Below are 21,986 nucleotides of genomic sequence, written 5' to 3'. Positions count from 1 at the left end.
TCTGCTAGAGATTCTTCTGGTGCTAAATTTTAATCATCCAAATTAATTGAAATACTGTAGCAATTTCAGATTAACATTTTCAAAATTAACAATGCATAAAATAAAATCACCCATAAATCTGCTTTGTAACAGCAGTCACTAATGAACTCCGCAAAACAGACTCGATCACACTGCTAATTTTGCACTGTGCTGTGCAGCTGAACTCCAGGAAATAAGCTCTCCTCTGTGCAAAAGCTGGCGTAAGTAGGGGACACAGAAGATCTCTACAAGAGTGAGGTCTCTGGAGCCAAACACTGCAATTAAGTCCTGGTACCAGCCAGGTGCTGTGTGACCTTGGGTAAATTAATCATAATCTTTTTGCTGGTGGAGGGTCTTTCCTCGATGTGGACGGCTGCTGACTGATCAGGATGGTAGCTGCTGAAGGCTCGGGTGGCTGTGGCAACTTCTACTAAGACAGCAATGAAGTTTGATACATCAATTGACTCTTCCTTTCACAATTTCTCTGTAGCAAGTGATGCTGTTTGATAGTGTGTTACCTACAGCAGAACTTCTTTCAAAATTGGAGTCAATCTTCTCAAACCCTTCTAGTGCTTTATCAACTAAGTTTATGTGATATTCTAAATTCTTTGTTATCATTTCAACAATCTTCTCGTAATCTTTACCAGGAGTAGATTCCATCTCAAGAAACCACTTTCTTTAAGAAGCAACGCTTCATCTGTTCATGTCTTATCATGAGATTGCAGCAAATCAGTCCCATCCTCAGGCTCCACTTCTAATTCCAGCTCTCTTGCTACTTCCACCATATCTGCAGTTACTTCCTCCAATGAAGTCTGGAACCCCTCAAAGTCAGCTATGAGGACTGGATTCAACTTCTTCCAAATGCCTGTTAATGTTGATATTTTGACCAACTCCCATGAATCAGGAATATTCTTAGTATCATCTAAAATGGTGATTCCTTTCCAGAAGGTTTTCAATTTACTTTGCCCAGATCCTTCAGAGGAATCACTATCACTATATACTTCTTAAATAATAAGGCTTAAAATTCAAAATGACTCCTTGATCCATGAGCTGCAGAATGGATGTTGTGTTAGCAGGCATGAAAACAACATTAATCTTGTTGCACAAATTCATCATTCAGAGCTCCTGGATGACCAGGTGCATTGTCAATGAGCAGTAATATTATGAAAGGAATACTTTTTTCTGAGTAGCAGGTCTCAACAGTGGGCTTAAAATATTCAATAAACCGTGTTGTAAAACACATGTGCTATCATCCAGGCTTTGCTGTTCTCCTGATAGAGCACAGAGTAGATTTAGCCTAATTCTCAAGGGCCCTGGGATTTTTGGAATGGCAAATAAGCACTGGTTTCCATTTAAAGTTACCAGCCGCCTTTGCTCCTAACACACAAGTCAATCTGTCCTTTGAAGCTTTGAAGCCAGGCATTGACTTTTCCTCTCTAGCTATGAAAGTCCTAGATGGCATCTTCTTCCAATAGAAGACTATTTCATCTACATTGGAAACCTGCTGTTTATTGTATCCACCTGCATTAATTATCTGAGCTAGAGCTTCTGGATAATTTGCTGCAGCTTCTACATCAGCACTTGCTGCTTCACCTTGCACTTTGATGTTATGGAAAGGACTTCTTTCCTTAAAACTCATGAACTAACTACTGCTGGCTTCCAACTTTTCTTCCACAGCTTACTCACCTGAGTTTCACAGAAATGAAGAGTTAGGGTCTTGTTCTGGATTGTGGGAACACTGTGGCTGGTTTGATTTTCTATCTAGATCACTAAAACTTTCTCCATATCAGCAATAAGGCTGTTTCACCTTTTTTATCATTCAGGGGTTCACTGGAGTAGCAGTTTTAATTTCCTTCAAGCACTTTTCCTTTGCATTCACAACTTGTCTAACTACTGCCAGAGGCCTCTCTTTTGGTCTGTTTGGGCTCTTGACATGCCTTCCTCTCTAAGCTTAATCAGTTCTAGCTTTTGATTTAAAGTGAGAGACATGCAACTTGTTCCTTTCACTTGACCACTTAGAGGCCATCATAGGGTTATTAATTGGCCTAATTTCAATACTGTTGTGTCTCAGGGAGAAGGGAGGCCCGAGGAGAGGGAGAACGATAGGGAAACAACTAGTCAGTGGAGCAGACAGAAACAGATACATTTATCAATTAAGTTTGCGGTCTTATATGAGCGTGGTTTGTGGCACCCCAAAACAACTATAATAGTGACATCAGAGATCCTGGATCACAGGTCACCATCACAAATAATAATGAAAAATTTTTAAATATTGCAAGCATTACCAAATGGTCCCAGAGACACGAAGTGAGCAAATACTGTTGGAAAAATGGTGCCAATAGACTTGCTCAACGCAGGGTTGCCACAAACCTTCGCCTTGGTGAAAAACACAGTATCTGGGAAGAGCAATAAAGCAAAGTGCAATAAAATGAGCTATGCCTGTATATGAAGTCCTGCTCAAACTAAGCTTCTCCTTTTCCCCCTCCCCCATTCTTTGTAAACATAGCCCTTTTTTTTTTTTTTTTAAAGATTTCATTTATTTATTTGACAGAGAGTGCGCACAAGCAGGGGGAGTGGCATGCAGAGGGAGAAGCAGGCCCCCCGCTGAGCAGGGAGCCTGATGTGGGGCTGGATCCCAGGATCCTGAGATCATGACCTGAGCCGAAGGCAGATGCAGCCCCTTAACCAACTGAGCCACCCAGCCAGCCCTTCTTTCTTACGGAAAACAAATTTCAAATGGAAATCACTTTTTCTTTTCCTTTTTACTTGTTTTTCTAGCTTGAAATGGGTTTATGTCACTTGACAAACAAAAGCATACTGGGTGCTAATGAACTGAGCCGACCCAAACCTAGTAACAGACTGGCAACTTTGAACATCTACAGTTCAATGTAAATTTACTTTCACTGATGTGCTTGTCAGATATTTTGTCTCCTTGTCCTGTGTCCTTTAGTCCACGTGCATTCTTCCTCATTTGCCCGCCTAGTCAACTACACCATTTATAACCTACACCACATATTTTGGTGGTTCATCATATACCACACAGTATTACTGTTGGACACGTTGTTTTTGTATGTTTTATTCTCCCCAACAAAATTCCAAGTTTCTCAAAGATGGTAAGCTTCCATATATTTCTAATATCTATACAGGAAAGAATGAGTCTCAAAAAAGTTATCTGTAGAAAACAATTAAGTAGCTAACATAAACTCTTCTTTTCATTCAAATTAAAATTTTTAAAAGTCAACTTGATTTGAATATACTGAAAGATATAATTGCCAATATGAGTCATTTTGATAGAAATTCCACAAACTGACCTCCAATATTCTAATTAACTTGTGAATCATTCTCCCTATTTATACATAGAACCACTATATACTATTTGAAGCCAATAGTTTTGACTCCACTGGTTCCTTTCATTTGCCTTACCTCAGACTAAAGCTCCAGAACAAGGTTACTTGGTTGCCAGAGGACATTGACCCAAAAGAAATTTCTGAAGTTTTTTTTTATGTGTGTACTTAGCCTTATAGAGCACATTCTTCTTCTTCTGAAATGTAATATTTGACTACCAGGACCATAGATATAGCAAAGGAAGCCCAGGCCATACTTGACTTTTCAAGTAAGGAGTGCTTTTTTCAGTGATAAATGCTAAAAGCAGCTCACCAGGTTTGAGACCTCCTTTTTAGAATATTTTTCTAAATACTTAATACATTATTTTCTAAAGACAGATTAATAACAGAAATTATCAGTTAGCAGTGCGTAAATGACCCAGAGGTAGGTTCTATATATAATATTCCAAATGTTTTATTTCAATAATCATATTATTGATACTGTGCTTCCCACCAAAAGCATCCCTGTGTAGGTCTTCAAATATTCGCCTAGCCCTGATTCCTATGCCGGAGGTACCGAGCAGGTGGAAAACACTGGCTTCCTTAGCAAGGTGTGGACAAACCTGCCAGCTGACAGCAATAGTGACCCTTTGTGAGCCTGGCATGAGACTCTAAAAGAAAAAATAAATCCCCCCCAAACCAGAAAAAGGTGTGAGCATGGGACTAGGATGTACATTTTAGAAATCTGTCATCAACGTAAAGGGAATGAGAAGGGTAGTAGTCCTGAAAATAACTACAAGGGGATCGATTACCTTAGTGCAAAACTAGTCTTATTGTCTATAATTTAATAGAAGCTTGAGAACAATCAACTATTTTAAAAACCAGAGCAGGCTCCTAGCACTCATTCACAGCTTGGATTTCTCATTTCTGTGCAATGCATCTTAATCACTGGGTTCTATTGTCCCAGTTTTTTCAAGTTCATTCTTTTAATGTGAAATATACTTGTACACACTTACAATTATGCTCCCAATATTTAGATTAGTATTTATATCTGATGAGAAATTAGTTTTAGGGGTGACAGAAAAGACAGAAGTAGGTCTGTCTGATATGGAAATATCATAATCTATGGATACTTTATTACTTATTATAGACAAAAGCTCATTTACTAAAGCCTTCAAGAATATACATTTGTCTCCCCCATAAAAAAAGGAAAAAATGTATTTTTAGATCAGTGATTTTTAAAATCCTGGGCTGTTATTTTTCTCATCAATGTTTTGTATTTAGGAACTAAAAATACAAAATTTCCTTACTGAGCAAATTGACATTATGCTTAGAAGCAAAGCTAAAAGAAATCAACAATCCTGTTCAGATTTGGAATGAGTTCAACAATTGTTTGAAATTAAAACATTAAGGAAAACTGTATTAAATTGTGATTCAATACAATAAACCAGCATAACAAAATTGCTATTTACATAAATAAAAACATATATAGACAACCCAGACTAAAAGCAGTATGAGCCCACATGTGCTTCTCTTTCAATTCCATTTGCTTTTTTGCACATACTAGATTTTTTTATGTTTATCAGACTATTCACTGTGTTTATGACACTTGCCATAGCATAGTGAGTCAGTATATAAAACAGTAATGTAATATTAAAATATTTTCATATGTACACCCATATACATGCATTTATGCAATTAAGACTTTGTGCCTGTATCTGTTCCTTCTTCAGGCAGAACAGAAATTCCTTATGAAAAGGAGCCATGTTTTATAATTAATGATATTGCTGGTGCTTATTGTGGTATACAAAGCTGGTAATGAAAGAGTTCTTGAATTCCTTTCTTCATACAAGAACAAACAGGAATGGCATTACATATCAATCCTATCCACCTGAAAGAGAAAGTGACCACCTTTGAAGGTATCTCTGCTAAGAAACTGTAGGACATCTCCTCAGTGAATAAGAAAAGACAATGTTTCCAAGCCACATGTTTCTCTTTGTAATCAAAAGTTACAATAAGCATATGAAAAGCAAGAGCTCTCCAAAAGAACTCTTTTATCATTTAACCATTATCTGTTCATTTACTATTCAAGGTTATCAGGAATCACATGGGTAACTTAAGATCAGAAAGAAAATGAGCTACCTAAATATTTGCCATCTACTCCATCTAATCTTTAGGCAGCACAACACAGAACAATGGCCTGAATTTTTAAAAGCTAGTGACTGAGATGCTATGAATTGCACAAATTTAAGACAAAAACATGGGCTTGATCAAAAGAACACATGTCCTGGTATACAGATTTGCCACATGCAAACTAAAATAAATCTTGTATATTTTATACGTAGAAGGAAATTTTTAAAGTTCAGTATTAAAATTTAATTGGTAACTTTGACCTTGAGTGCCACTTTAGTAAAATGATAAATATTACACCAGTGCTCAGATTTTGAGATTTATGATCTCATGTTCTTGAAAATGGCCTAGCACCTCCGTGTTCCTGAAATAATTGATCAGTCTCTTACAAGCGTTATTTTCCTGAAACCAACATCTGTCTTAGGAAGAAAAGTACAAACTGATGAAAATACCCTGCTATATTTAAGATATCCAAAAGAGCTACCAGAATTTGCATCTAACACATTACTATAACTATAAAAGTAGTCAAGATCATAAATTGATAAATTTCTTAGCACACAATAGAGGACAAGAAAAAATAAACTGCAAAGCCATTTGTAAATATTTTCTATAAAGATTAACCACAATTATTAATTAAGAGTGAATTTTTTTTTGTTTTTAAATAGGTTCCACAACCAGCATGGAGCCTGAATTCATGACCCTGAGACCAAGACCTGAGCTGAGATCAAGAGCCGGATGCTTAACTGACTGAGCCACCCAAGCTGCCCAAGAGTGAATGTTTAAAATGTGCTAACAAGACACAGTGCAAACCTATAGATCACATTTTTCTTGGTTTGAATAGAACCCCACATTATATGTTTTCAACTTGGGAGGTTTTCCTTTCTTTTGTTTCTTTAATGCAATTACAAACACTAGCTTCACCAAAAAACTCTCAACCACCATTGTTGATTGCTTCTCTTAAAGATACACAAAATATCACAGAAATCCATCAGAGAAGCAGGGAATAACTGCAAATCTGAAAACAACTGTAATTCTGGAACTTCTAGCTTCACTGGAAAAATCAACATAAAATTCTGGGTCTGTTTGCAAAGAAATACCTGGCAAATAGTGACTAAAGGTCCCAGATTAAGTTCCATGCTCTATCATAAAGTGATAATTATAATAACAGCACCCCTCCACATTTACTGCATAGCTGGTGCTGTTGTAAGTGCTTTATACCTATTAACTCATGTAATGCTCACAACGACTCTGTAAGGTAGGTACAATTATTAGTGTCCTTTTAATGAGGAAACTACAGCAGAGAGAGAAAGAAAGAAATTGCCACAGGTCAACACCAAGTGAGCACTTAAGTTGGGACCCCAGCCCAGGCAATATGCCTCAGAGCCATGCTTCTTTCTCACCACTAGATTATTCAGTGCTCTATTACTACATCCATCCACTTTGTCAGGAGGTGGGTTTAAAAAGCAAGAGAGCCAATGCGTGCAGAAAAAGCATACAGCTATTCATTAATTCATTTAACAAGTACTTATTAGGCACCTACTACCCATAAAACTATGCATTAAGTTCCTTTCCAAAAAAAGCTTTAAAGTTAATCAGTTTTTTTCTACAAGCCACCCTAAGTGAGACCCTGGGAAGCAGTCAGTGTATTAGCACTTGGAGATGTCAACTAAATTAGCTAGAAAAGATTAAAGGAATTTCCACAGTAAAAGCACTAACAGCAAATAATGCCCCTTGGAGCAGTTCGTCCTTGCTGAGGAAGCCTCAGTTTTGCTGATTTCTTATTTAAACATCTTGGAAGGAATGTAAAGTATGCTAAATGATAGTTACATCAGGACCAACTCAGCGCAGGGCAGTGGTCAAGCAAGGGTTAACTTTGAACAAAAAAGCTTTGCAACTTACCAACTGAAAGAAGCAAAGATGCAAAAGACAACCAACTCTAAACACATAATTCAAGCCTAACATCAAAAGACACCACAGAGAGAAACAGTTGTTATCACATTAGCATCTACAACAGGCAAGATCATCAACTCTTTGTTTTTGCTTTTTGTTTTTTTGTTTTTTTTCATAAATGTGGAGAAATGAGAAAATGCTCATATATAATTACCATACCTAATGGAAAACTATATGATACACAATGTGTGTGTATGTGTGTGTATAGGTGTGTGGTTATGTGTGTATTTATTTTTCTCTTATAAACATAACATATAGGACTCCTTCTTTTGTAAGTTTATTCTTCATGAAGTTCTAAAATCTTTGGACAATTAGGAATACCAGAACAGCAGTACCTATACAGAGCCATCAACTTGAGGATAAACTATCCTATTACTCGTCGACTTTGTTATACTTAAACAATCTACGAATTCACTATACCTCTACTTAAATCATCTAAGCACTCCTAAAAATTCTGGCTATAAAGTAAATTGTTAATTGCCAAATGTGTTCCTACTGACACACTACAGAAATTCATTTCGCTGGAAGAAAATGGATTAAATGAAAACGCCCATAGAAGAAAGAGAAAATATTTTTAAAATAACACTTGTAAAGGTTAGATCATTTTCTGAAATAAAAATACTACAACTCACACAAAATAAGAAAAAAAAATATGCTGACAGTCATACTAAATAGAACAGAAGAAGTCACTTCTAAATATTATTGCAGAATCCTCTGCAAAGGGTTTTGTGTTGGGAAAGTTCAAACTATTAAAATAAACCAGAACCCCTATTTTTTAAATGGCCTCAATTTTGTTCTGTCGTTGGAAGATTTAAACTGATCTCAGGACATAAGTGAGGCAATTTCTAGCCAGAGGCAACAAAGCTTCTATAAATCTTTTCAAACAGCTCATAAACTGGCATGGCTACCATGGGTGTGGTTTCAGTTAAAAGCTATAATGCTTTGAAAGCTAAACTTTACAACTCGGTGAACACTGTTTATGATGAGAAAACAAAACACATAATCCAGATTATTTTCCAGCAGGTTTACTTCATGTCCCACCTGATTTATTGTCAAGTTCATATATTTTGAATCCTTTAGCTATGAATACCCTTTACCCACAATAATACGACCATATACATAACAAATCTTTGGTAATTAAACTGTGGAAGGTATTGCTTAATGGATGAAAAAATAATTATACTAAAATAATGACAGGGCAAACCTCATGATGTTAAATAGAAAACAACTGAATGCTCTCTGCAGACAAATAATTGGCCCCCAAGGAGGGTACTTATTCACAAAGTCCTTAAATTCATTCTTCCATTATAAAATAGTACAGATAAAGGGTGAAGAAAGTATTTTCCCAAATGCGGAGGGTACCAAGATTGTCTAGTTTATGAGCTCCCTCCACCGCCTTAGAAAAGTTAATTTTTAAGTGCCAGCTTGTTGGTTGATTTTCTTTCCATATTTGGGAGGGAGAAGGTGGAGGGCATTGGATATGTTAGCATTAACCCAACAGCCTGAGGCTGTTCAGTAAGAAAATAACCAGCTCAGTCAATGGTTCTTGAAAGAGTGTGGTACTGGTGGTTACTCATCATCTGAGCCTGTCCCAGGAAGCACCGTCAGGTAAATGATTTACACGTTAGACTGGCGCCTCCTGGTCACACATTACATACCAAACTGCCAGGAACAAAGGCCAACAATCTGATTTCTACAGCAATTCCCATATACTTTCATAATCGTTTAACTGAAGTCATGATTATAGACATGTAATCAGAAACACACCTGGATCCACCTGTCTGGGGCTTCTTCGGAGTCCATTGGCCCGTTTCTGTGCAGAAAAGTAAAACAAAGCAAAACAAAGATTAGATTTCACATTATTAAATTGTATTAGTACGCAGTACTTTGGAAGGCCAATTAATGTTGCACTTTCTCCATTTAAAAGTATGACTAAATTTGATCAAAACACATGGTTCTACAGTTTTTATAATTTAAACTTTTTGCTTCTCTAATAAGTCTTCCACTTGAACATCTGTATTTGATGTTGTTGATATTACGCCATAGAAAAGAAACATCTTTTCATTTGCCATCTCTGGGTATGATGACTCAAAAAACCCCCTTTTTTTTTTTTTTTTTAAAGTTGTAATGACTACAGGAATTATGAGAACAAAGCCCAAGAAGCTATTCTTGGGTGGAAAATGCTCCCAGCAAAGACATGTAAACTCCAAAACTCTAACTCAGCTATTTCTGAGTCCTGACAGATCAGAGACTGGAGAACCTCAAAACAGAGATCTGAAGCTCTGACTTTAACACACACTTAACTGAGAATGATGTTTTAATTATGGTCACTTGTATCTCAGTAACCTAGGCATGCAGCTTGTGAACCATGAAAGTGAATTCTTATCACAAAAAAGCCATAAGAAAAATTGTGCTTTACAAAAATTATAAGATGCAAAACAAATTTTAAATGTTTGAAAATGCATGGTTATGTGTTCAATTTCACATGGAATTAAATTCATTTCCACCTAATAACTATAGTAATCTCACTAATTAATAAGGACTTGATTATCACTTTTTATTACACAACTGGATGAAATGCTGAGTCTATAACTACCATATAATTTAGATTTTCACAAAAGCAATTTTCTCCCTATGTGTGTTGGGGTTTGCGCCTGTGTGTGGAGGAGACTTGGTTTCATTCAGAGCCAAGCACATATTAGCCACGGATTTTTCTTGGGGTTCTTCCTGCTGTTTTCATTCACAAGTTAAATGGGTCAAATAGGGTCTTACAGTTTTCTTAATGGCCTCGAAGCCCATCAAGCAGAAGTTCAGTTTTCTCAAGGTGAAAGCAAACTGGAGAAATTTTAAAATTTTTTGTTTTTAACCCAACTACTTTCAAAATGGATTTGTAAAATCTGAATATGACCATTAAGATCAGTGTTGAACCTGTGTTGAGCAAGACGGATAGCCATACTGGAAAAACTAGTATAAAGAAAGCCGTTATAAGTGAGAAGAAAATGTCACTCTGGGCTTCTTGGTAGCCAAGGCACAAAAAGGGGAAGCATGAGAGTCAAAGATTCATAGCTGATAATTCGGAAGAAAGCTGCTTTTAGAGAAAATCTCTTTTCTATCTGAAATGGTATAACATTCTTTATAGCTCTCTCTATAAAGGACAATGAACGCAAGGGACAATATTTTCAACAGGAAAATATATAACGATGGATATCAGGTTGCTATTTACTTCCTACATATCCCTTCACCTTCTTAATGTACAGTAGAAGCTGTCTTTCTATGCTCTTATACCTTCTACTATCAAAATGCTTAGAGGCAAGAAAGGAATTCAACCTTTGGGTCCTATTCCTGGAATCCCTGAATGAGTACATTTAAAAATTATAGACTTAAGGGATGCCTGAGTGGCTCAGTCAGTTAAGCGTCTGCCTTCAGCTCAGGTCATGATCCCAGGGTCCTGGGATGGAGTCCAGCATCAGTTTCCTTGCTCAGTGGGGAGCCTGCTTCTCCTCTGCCTGCAGCTCCCCCTGCTTGTGCTAGTTCTCACTCTCTGACAAATAAATAAAGTCTTTATAAAAAAATAAAATTATAGACTTAAAATGTGAAAAAGAGCCCTTGAGTTTAAGACCAACACTCTATTACCTTGAAGTTAGGACTAAAATAGAGAACAATTTGCAACAACACAGATGTATCTAGAGGGTACAAACTAAGTGAAAAAAGTCAGACAAAGACAAATACCACATGATTTCACTCATATGTGGAATTTAAAAAAAACAAAAATGAACAAAGAAAAAAGAGAAAACAAACAAAAAACAGACTCTTAAATATGGAGAACAAACTGGTGGTTTCCAGAGGGGGTGGGGTGGGGTGAGTGAAACAGGCGATGGAGATTAAAGAGTACACTTGTCACTGTATTGTACACCTGAAACAAATATCATACTATGTGAAAAAAACAGAGAGCATGGTATAATTATTAAGAATATGAATTCTAGAATCAGACTGCCAGAGTTCAAATTCAGACCTTATCACTTGGCACCTGCTACTTGATTGTGAACAAGTTAACAACATCTCTGTGCCTCAGTTTTCTCGCCTATAAAAATGGGGATAATAATAGCACCACTTCACAGCATTTGTGGTGAGAATTAAATGAATCATGTGAAATGACTGGAACAGTTGCTGCCATGCAGTAAGGATTACTAAGTGACAGCTTATTATTATTATTTTCATGGTATTTTGACTGTTTAAGCACTGCACGCTAACCGATTGCACCACTGGAGCTCCTATTTTGACTGTTTAAATGCACACAAATTACAAACGATTTTTCTAAGTTGTTACCCTACTGCTTATGTTTAAGGTTTTTCCTCCTAAAAATCAGTGACCCTGAAAACAGACTTTTCTACAGGAAGAGTGGGCAGTGGAATTATGATTTGCTGCATTGAAAAAAAAATTTTTTTAAGCTATTTAGACCAAATACCTCTGGAGATTTATTATACTTCTAAAGCACCTATAAAAGTATTTTACATTGTAAGAAATTTTGGAAATGTTTAACAGAGCATATTTAAACAATTTTAAAATGCTAATTTCAACTGTCATTCTGTCATATTCCATCCAACACACTCCCCTCCCCCACCTGTATTCTCAAAAGCCCGTCCCCAGCAGGGAGAGGAGAGAAAACAAGAGGGCACAACCCCTGGGAGCTTGTCACGCACAGCTCCATGAGATCAGGAGAATTGATCTTCAGAACCTTCTCAATCTTCTTTGATCAACCTAGAAGGGGCAGGGGAGAGGACAACCAACCAACCTAATTTTAGAAGCATTTGAGTTATTTCTTGCTTCATTACCTATTACCTTGTCTTTCTCTAAAAGAACTACTTTTATCACCCAAGAATCTCTTCTTGCCTCTTGGGAGAAATTTAATTCTCTGTTGATTTTACCAACAAAATAAGCAAAGGTTCATTTGCTATGGAACTGGCTTTGGTTCCTCTATCTGTTTTAAAGGCGAAAAACCCTTTAAGGAATGGATTTAGAGTACATATGTGTTAAACGGATACTTTGAATGGATACGTATGATAATCTTACTTCCTACAGCTAGAGGTACCTTCTGAAGGTCCACTCCAAAATGGGATGTGGGATGAACATCCCAGGTGTTGTCATGAAGGCCTATAGATATTGTGGCTATTGAAAACTGACCTACCTCGAGAATAAAGTGTAAAAATAAAAATTAAAAAAGTCATAATCATAGCTATTGAAAGGGGAACAGAATAGGACCACAAACTGGTATATGGAGAGAAAGAAGATCTTCACAAGAGCGGGTTGATATGCAGATCACAGAGCACATTGTTTATTTCTGGCAAGACTCTGAAACATAAAGCATCTGCCTCAGAGAGTTAAACTGCCTTCCACACAGTCTTGGTGAGGAGGTATAAAGTGAAAGATGCTTCTTAACGTTCTTTTGCTACACTTCTCCTTAAATCAAGCTAAGATTTCCAAATAGGTTGGCCAGTAACTATAATTATGCATCCAAAATAAAGATTATTAGCAGAATCACACATTAAATAAAAATTGCACTTATTGTATCCAAAAGTTAAGCAAGTCACTAAACCACTGATGCCGCATTAAGAAAAGTCAACGTGAAAATGAATTCATTTCATAGTAGGCTTCCATGTAATTTTTTTAAGAGGATAAAATGCCTGGAGAGAATTATTTAGTATCATGTGAAAATTATTAACCACTTCTTATGAGCACACTTTCTGTAAATATACTCACTTCACATCACTTAAATAAAATCAAGTGAAATCATCTTCTTTGGGGAAAAAAAAAATCTTTTGTAAAGTAACAAAGCTCACAGCTCTAAAAGGAACTCTGTCTCAATAATCTAAGGATAACATGAGAATAAGAGAAGCAAGCTGCGTTCCAAGATCTTCACAGGCAGCATCCTTATAGTCTTCATGAGAAACATTACCTGTCAACTAAACACTGGACGAAATTTCTCATTAATTTATTTTAGCCCTAGAAGAACTTACGTGAACTATTTTAAAAATATTCCTTGATCTAGATTCTAGACTTTGAAATATAGTTCACTGATACACCGAAGAGGTGCATATGAGCATCCTCACAACACTCTTGATACCCTATGTGCAAATTACACGCTTATGCAAAAGAGAAGCAGAAACAATCACTTCTTATTTGATGTCTTACTGTACTTTTCATTATTTTTACCACCTATATAAATGCCAGCCTACTAAAAAATATTACACCACTCTTTATGATATATAATAATCTGTTAAAATAATTTTCTATAGAATTTTTTTGTCATTCTTTTACTCTGAAATCCTCAAGTTACTATACTTTTGGTTCCTATAACCAATGACATGCATTTTATATTTTAATTTTCTCAATGATATTATTTTTGGAGGTCAGGTGAGAAATTTGCTACTTTCGGTTAAAGGCCAAAGCAATGGTCCAGAACCTGTCATATTTTTCATTCTTTTGTATTTTTAAAAAATAGCTTATTCTGAGAGGTGACAGGGATCACACAGTTCTAAGCCATGAGACTTTAGACTGTGTTAAACCAAAAGAAAATGTTATCCGATCTTGCTTTGATCAGTAAGACATGATACAAATCATGTTTGTGCTCAAAACAGAAAACTACTAGAAATATGAATCCACATCCTTAGATGAACAACGTTAGAACTTTTCAGGACTAGCAAATGTTGGGCAGCAATGCAATGTTTCATGACAGGGACGGGTCTACCAATTCCCTGGGAATGAGGGCTACCTTCAAGCAGAATCAAAGATACTCATTCCAATGAATACAGATGCATTAAATTTTATAAACTCCAGGGGTTTGTGGAATTCTGCCCGAAACTAGGGAGAAGTATCCCCATATCCATGCCACACACTGTTACAATATTTGAAATTTACCTAAGTACTAAGATTCTGAAAAGTTCCATTTCACACATATTCTTGAATATTCACATTTTTCCTTTACGTAAGATCTTCAGGCAGCAACGGACTGAAAACTCCTCTGATTTAACCTGTGCATTTCATTCACAAGGACTTGGTTGCTCACTCTGTTTCTATCCATTTTAAGAGTACACTTCACATTCTAAAAGCTCAAGCCTGCTTAAGTTAGCACACAACCCAAAATGCAAAAAAGTTATATATATATAAAAAAAAAAAATTAAATGTTAATCTTACCTCCAGTGCTTTGAGCGTCCCTTGTTCTGAAACAAATGTAAAAATTGGCATTGTCAGTGTAAAGTTATTTTGTTTGGTTAGCAAACTTAGCTTGTTCTCTGCAGCTTGGTAAAACACTGCAGCTTTGTTTCTCTTAACTGATACTTGTAATGTATTTCCAGGGTCCCTCAGGCTGGGCTAGTAATTGTTTTGCAACCCAGGTTCTCTTGCCTTATTGGCTTGTCAGAAAAGTGACTCATAGTTCTAAATGACTTCTAGGTTATGCTTAACTTTTTCAATTGTTGATTAAGCAATGTCAATCCAACCACATAAAGCTCCTTAAAACAGAGGCTTGCACTAAATTTACATGCATGAGAGAAAGCTAGGTGGGAACCTGTCTTTCAACACACCCAGTTTTAAGAATCTAGACACACAAATTACAAAGGTATTTCATCAACTATAAGAATTGCGAATTTAACACTGTACAATACTGTATATGGATTTTTTTTTCATTAAGTGGCTCTAACTCTTATTTTGGGGGGGAAATACAGTTTGATTTAAAGAGGGAAATAAAAAACTGACAGGATTCAATTCCAATGCTAATTTTCCTTTCATCCTTAGTCTTCCCATCTGTAAATAGAAACAACAATCTTTTCATTACATTTGAGTTCTTGAAAATAACAAGCAGTTATAAAAGGCCCTGAGGAAACAAACTAAGGGTTGCTGGAGTGGGGGGTGGGGTGGGAGGGATGGGGTGGCTGGGTGATAGACACTGGGGAGGGTATGTGCTATGGCGAGTGCTGTGAATTGTGCAAGACTGTTGAATCACAGACCTGTACCTCTGAAACAAATAATGCAATATATGTTAAGAAAAAAAAAAAAAGAAGAGGAAGATAGCAGAAGGGGAAGAATGAAGGGGAGGAAATCGGAGGGGGAGACGAACCATGAGAGACGATGGACTCTGAAAAACAAACTGAGGGTTCTGGGGGGGGGAGGATGGGTTAGCCTGGTGATGGGTATTAAAGAGGGCACGTTCTGCATGGAGCACTGGGTGTTATGCACAAACAATGAATCATGGAACACTACATCAAAAACTAATGATGTAATGTATGGTGATTAACATAACAATAAAAAATTAAAAAAAAAAAAGGCCCTGAGATCTGCAGGCGACTACGGTGGCAGAAGAGTAAAGGGTCACTCTGAGAGTAAAGGACCGCACTGCATGTGGATGATGCTTCCTGTCCCCATTCCCAGGAGCACCTATACACGTTATCGCTTTTCCAGACTGTGAACGAAAACACCTCATCATTTTGAGTCTATCCCTATAGTCTTCCCGTCCAAAATGACCCTCTAAAGAAGGATCTGAGAAAAGAAGAAACTGAGGGAAACATCAGGAAAGAACAGGCAGGCCTAAATGAGAGCTCTGTAAGCTGTTTCCGTAAGAGGATCCAAGAAGTCCCACAACCAGAGTTCAAGGGGAAAATTCCAACCAGAACACCTGACTAGCTGCCCCAAATTGCTTTACACAGGAAGCTGCCTGGGGCATGGAACAGAAGGTTGTTTTGTTTTATAAAGCACTACTCCTGATTAATGAAAATGGAAGACATGTGACCAAAAAGTCACCTTTCTGGAGAAAAGTTAAGTCTGCATTCCTCTGTCAATTTCAAATCCCTTCACCCTGACTTTCACGTGACTGCCTTCTCTGAAGGCATCTCTGCCAGGTCTGAAGTTAGCCTTATGAAAGAGTATTCCCGGACAAGAAAGATATTTTACTTCTTTCCCTCCTCATTTAGAAATACGTAATGTTTCAGAAGAAAGACTGCCTAAGAGGATCGGTTTGTGGAGAGGGTCTGAGTACCACTTGGCTGGATGCTATGTCCAGACTTAGAACCCAGGTTAGGTGAGCTTAGGTTCCTAACAGAGCAGGTGTGATACCTGTTTCACTGGTTTGACCAGAAAGGCTTTTATTCCAGAAAAGCCCTAAAATACTTTTTTTCTCCTACTGGTACATTGGAGAAAGAGTCTGACCTAAGAATCATAAACTGCAAGAAGCACCAAATGGGAGAAGAGTTTAAGTTTTCCATCCAAGGAGACTGAGGAAAGTTTAGACTATTTCTCTAAAGTGGAAAAACCTCAGGTCTTTTGGGTTCAGTGTTTATAAATGAGTATGCAACTTAATTTCAATGAAAAAAACTAATTTTTTTCTGACTCTTTGCATAGAAGTGTTTTTATGTCTTTATGAGTAGGTCTTCTTATAGTATGCTTTAAATGTTTCATATTTTTGTATAAAACCTATGATCACCCCTGTGGCAACAGGGGAAACACCATGTTCCACGACAGTCATCTGGTTGCTCCTCGGGAAGTTCCCGGGGAAGAGATGGTATCTCAGGTGGTCATCTAACTAGGCAGACACTTGCATCTCTTTACCCAGAAAATAAGATCTAGGAACAGAAGATGCTGACAGGCTCCTCCTATCTTGTTGCATAGGGTTCAAGTGCAAGTTAGCTGGCTCCCTGCAGGAGGGAGCACCTATTACAGAAACAAGAGAGTGAGAGGTCCTGGCAAGGCACACATGGGACTAGTACAAAGCCAGAAGCAATCTAGACTGGGCTGACCACCTTACCCAATCTCCCTCTTTCATTTACCCACTTCCGGTTGGCTCCAACTTTCTCTCTTTGATGTCTCATCAAGCAAACCAGCTTTCCTCATAATTCTGATTAGATGTACCAAGAACTGCTTTACACAAAGCCTCTTCAGTGTAACCCAAGTAGGAAAAATGGAAAAGGGGCTTTGTGCTGGATGCAACTCCAACACCAAGGACATGAGTCCTTACTTGGGGCTTACCTTTCCTTGCCAGCACTTCCTGTCCTCATGGCCACCATGTCTGTCCTCTACCCTGTCACCCAGGAAAGAGGCCCATGGACTTGGCCTGGAGAAGTTCACACTCTGATCTCATGCTGGGCCCAGCACATGAACAGTAGTTCTTGAAAATCTCAGCATTTATTTACTTCTATCGCATGGCAGGGTTCTGTAAATTTTCTAAGAATAGGGCAAAACCCAAAGGACTGGAAATTCCTCTTAGAACCTGTTTTGAGTGTAGCAATTCTTATCCAGACTCCTTTAGTTATTACTTTTCTACATGGTCTAGCGGCCACAGCATTGAACTGCCTGCCTCCTTTACAAACAGAATCTAAATTCTGATAACCATATTAATGCAACAGATTAACTTATACTAAAATAACAGTGACGAGAGAGAGGAAGACCCAACTACCCACACTGCTTCATACATTTTCAAAGTAAAAGCTCATTCTGGCTAGAAAAATAGAATAAGGGCCTCTTTTGATGAAATATTCTATGGAAAAGCTGCTCTAATTTTGAAGTCTCCAACACCATCCTCAACCTCCTCTTGACATAGACCCAAAACTACTATACAGTAGGTACTTGGGTCCCTAAAAGACACTTTGGGTGTCACAGTTCTGCATGAAGACTAAGATAACAAGGGCTGATGACCATCAAATCTATTTTAGCTGAATTCTGACCCAACAGAAAGGTTGCTGCTTGAGATCTGATAAAAAAGTCTTTCTGTCTCTTTTTCTCCTGGGAACTTCCTTAGGGGAGTAATTCAGTTCTTCAAGTTTCCAAACGTTTTTAATCCTCAACTTGTCTTTACCCTGCAGCCTATTCTCAGACTCCTATTGATCAAACTATAAAATGTTCTTACCCTTTCAAGAACCTTTCCAGATGGTGACTCACATACCCTCAAGGGGTTTATACCTCGCATTCTTTCATCAAGTCCCAACTGGTTTGATGTAATTCAGAGAAGGGGTGTTACTGAGGTGCTGGGAGGCTTTGCAGAACTCCATCTTCAATGCCAGCACAGGGTTCAATGTGCATATTTGTGTAAAAGACATGTTTTTTACTGAGGCTTTAGATTCACTTAATACAATTTGTTTAAACAAAAAAATTCAGTCCTATTATATTTGTTTTTCCAATACAAGTGGCTCTCAGTGCATACATGATTGCACAGTTTGCTTTGTCTCTTATCTGAAGTTGTATTTGGTAAGACTAAACAAATCAATGTCCAGTAAGATTGTTTGTCTCAAAAGGGGCCACAGAAAGGTAATAACAAGTATAGTTTTTGAAGGTGGCTTGTCATCATGGTTAACATGCTATTTTTACGAAACATTAAAAGACAGTTGGACTGATCAAATTTTGAAGTTATACAAATGTTATGCTCACCACTCGGATCTACAGCAATGATTTGGAAAAAAAAAAAACTAAATAATACTTGGAAAGAGGCTTTGATTTCGAGTCTCCTCAGGAGCTCTAACAGAAATACAACCACATAATATTTTCCAGTTCACTTTAATAATCATTAATATATCATTAAACTTACCTAAATAGTTAAGTGGAAGGAATATTAACTACCCTTGAGTATAAAATTTTCTAAGTTAAAAAAGAGGAGCAATTTATGGGAAAGGCTTTAAGTAATATGAAGTAGAACCAGTCATTTTTTCATTAGGAAATCAATGATTAAGCCTCAGTTCATGTAAAAGTAATCTGATAAAATATCTAGTGGCACAAGACTGAAATAAAATTGTATTCTAAAAGCTTATCTCTTATGATAAAATACTGCAATGCTATTTATAAAAGAGCTATTTCTGATGCCAATTTGGGGTGCAGGTTCTAGGTAGCAATCCGGCAGGTTTAAGCATTAGGATACCGAGGCAACTTGCTTCCGATTAGGAATGGCTACAGCTGCTGCAGGAGCAGCAACTGGCCTCGATAAAAGAGCGATTAAACAGAGAAGCAAATGGGGACCTGCTTCGGTTAAATATTAGAGAGGCTGAGGCTTACATTCCTACTAAAGGAAAAGATGCATTAAACCAAAGTTGTCTGCTCCAGCAATATTTGCCTTCCAGCGCTACTTTCTTTGTTTAAACTGAGAGGATGCAAAGCAAGCTATATTGATCAATGTCAGGGTAAGAAGGGAATCAACGGGGTTTTAGCAGGGGAAAAACACAAATGTCCCCATAAGATTGCAGTTTCGGATTAGACCTTCGCAGTGGTGTGCTGTGAGAAAGCAATACCACTCTAGAATTACATCAGCTTTGCAGTGACTTGTTGAGAGAGGCTTACATAATGGAGTTCATACCTATTCATTATCAAGGTTGGAAAGTTTTGGCAGCACACTTCAGAGTCCATGTACGTGTTGATCATCGAGGTTGCCATGGTGAATGTGAAGGAGTCAACTCAAATTCAGTGAAATGAGAGAGTGAAATTGCCCGCTCTTTATATCCATGCAAATTCTCAAATGTTAAGACATAAACTAATCACCCAACCTTCAAATTTGTTTCCAAGTTGCATAGTTACAAAAATAATCTTATAAATACAAAAAAAACTTAAAGCACTTTTTCATACTTCAAATGCACTTGAGTTAACAATCTGTCATAGTCAAATATTAATATGAATGAATTACTTCCTTCATTCAGAAATGCACTACATTTTTGCCAAGTAATTATTATTTCAAGGATGAATGAAGACTAGGTAAATTTAAGGGAGATAGAGCATGAAATATATAAGGTTTCTAAATTCAGAGAAGACAACATCCACAGGCTTGACTTCCAAAAAAGAAATGCCCAAGAGCTATTTCACATGCTTATTGGTTACTATCTAGCCACATCCAACATTATTAAAGATATTCCTACTTTGGGAAAAAAAGGAGTAATGACTTGAGGTTAAGCACCCTGACTTTGAATAAGGGATGAATACAAAAGGTGAGAAACACATTCTCTACAGTGAAGGAGCATATAGTCCCCTAGAGGCAATGAAGAGTGGCAGAGACAGTCATGCCCACCAAACAGTCCATGTACCCCACTACACTGTCTACCTCCCCCTTATAATTGAGGCTGTTTAAGTAGTTTTCACCAATACACTGTGATTTAAAAAAAAAAAAAAGTGTTATTCACTTCAGTCTAGGGGTTTTAAGAGCAGTTACCCAGAAAGCCATGTGTGAATTTGAAGAGTCACAAGATGGAACCAGCTTGGATCCCTAAGCCATTACTTAGAAGGGAGCTCCCTTGGAGGGCCATGGAACCCAAAGCCAATAGTGCGTGTGTGAAAAATAAATGTTTATGTATTAAAGCCAGTGGGATATGAAGGGCTTTAGGGGTGTTTTCATTGCCTAACATTGGCAAATATATAAAACCTACATACAAACTAATTAGAGAACAATTTAATTCACAAGACTGTTGGGTGGCCAAGATGAGGGAAAATGATTGGCAAAAGGTTTGGAGAGGAAGTAAAGGAAGAGTAGATTTTGAACTGTCAGGAGAAAAGGGAGTGTATTTCAAGGAGAGGAAATAGTAAGAGCCAAGCAAGAATTCTAAAAATGGGATTGACTGAATCAGGGAGTACATTTCCCCAGAAATTGTGGTATGTTTGTCATCAGGTGTTCTGTGAGCTAGTTCTCTTTCTTGCTACTTCATAACCTAACCTAGGTTCCCCTGTCAAAAGCCTAATGGTTGATACTCAGGGCATGAGCCTTTCTTTGCATAAATACCAGAAAGGAATTGCAAAGGGTCTGCCAAGTCTTCCATCTTTCATTCTTAAAGTACCAGCCAGGGATTTAGATAAGGTTTTTATTTCACTTATTCTACATCCAGTCGGGCTCTGGTCTCTACAAGGGCAGAATCAAAACCTGTCCAATCTCCCACAGCCTCCTGCTTCTGGTTCTAACACTACAGTGATCCTCAGAGCCCAGAAACCCTGGTGCTACACTTCTACTCATTAATCTAACCCCATCTGTTTGTCAGTCTGTCCACTCACTCATCCATCTACCAGGGCTTCCCAGAGGTCAGAGCATCAGTTAAATATGGTTCTTATCAGTGAGAGGCTCCAGTATAATTGAAGTTTGGACATTATACTGTAAGGAATGGAAGGTATAGGGAGCAGAATTTCACAATCAGAATTGACTTTAATAAAGATAATGTTGGAAATCATATAGAAAGAGTATAATTAACAGCAAGAGTTAGGAGACTTTTGTAGTTGTCCAAACAAGTGACATTGAGATTTTTAAAAAAATCTATAGCAATATCATATCAGTGGATTCTAGAGAGCCTTAGGAGGAGAAGTAAGAAGAACAGGTAACTGAATGAAGATGAGAGAGGTGGGTAAACCAAGGCTGACACCAAGGTTCAGGTGAGTGTATGGATGTTGGATCTTTAAGACAAGGAGTAGGTGGAGGAAGTTTGTGTTAGTGACTAATGAAGCTGGTTTTAGATACGTGAAATTTGAGGTCACTGCAGGACACCTGGGAAGGGATATGTGAGAAGAAGAAAGACATTTTGAATCCAAAGTTCAGGAGAAAAGCCTTACGTGGAACTGGTGACTTAT

At 37.5% G+C, this 21,986-nt stretch overlaps 1 protein-coding gene across 1 annotated transcript in view; it reads right to left on the bottom strand.

The window, feature by feature from the left end:
* The window catches only part of VAV3 (vav guanine nucleotide exchange factor 3), a 362,307-nt gene that overhangs the window by 103,310 nt on the left and 237,011 nt on the right, over positions 1 to 21,986 (bottom strand). The window contains exons 18-19 of the mRNA XM_036089450.2: positions 14,613 to 14,638; positions 9,189 to 9,234 (exon numbers count right to left, since the gene is read on the bottom strand). Of these exons, the coding sequence (XP_035945343.1) occupies positions 9,189 to 9,234; positions 14,613 to 14,638 (72 nt within the window). The remainder of the gene's footprint in view (positions 1 to 9,188; positions 9,235 to 14,612; positions 14,639 to 21,986) is intronic.

The sequence above is a fragment of the Halichoerus grypus genome, chromosome 5 (assembly GCF_964656455.1).
Source record: "Halichoerus grypus chromosome 5, mHalGry1.hap1.1, whole genome shotgun sequence".
In the NCBI taxonomy this organism is placed as follows: domain Eukaryota; kingdom Metazoa; phylum Chordata; class Mammalia; order Carnivora; family Phocidae; genus Halichoerus; species Halichoerus grypus.
This window is presented reverse-complemented; position numbering and strand designations above follow the sequence as displayed.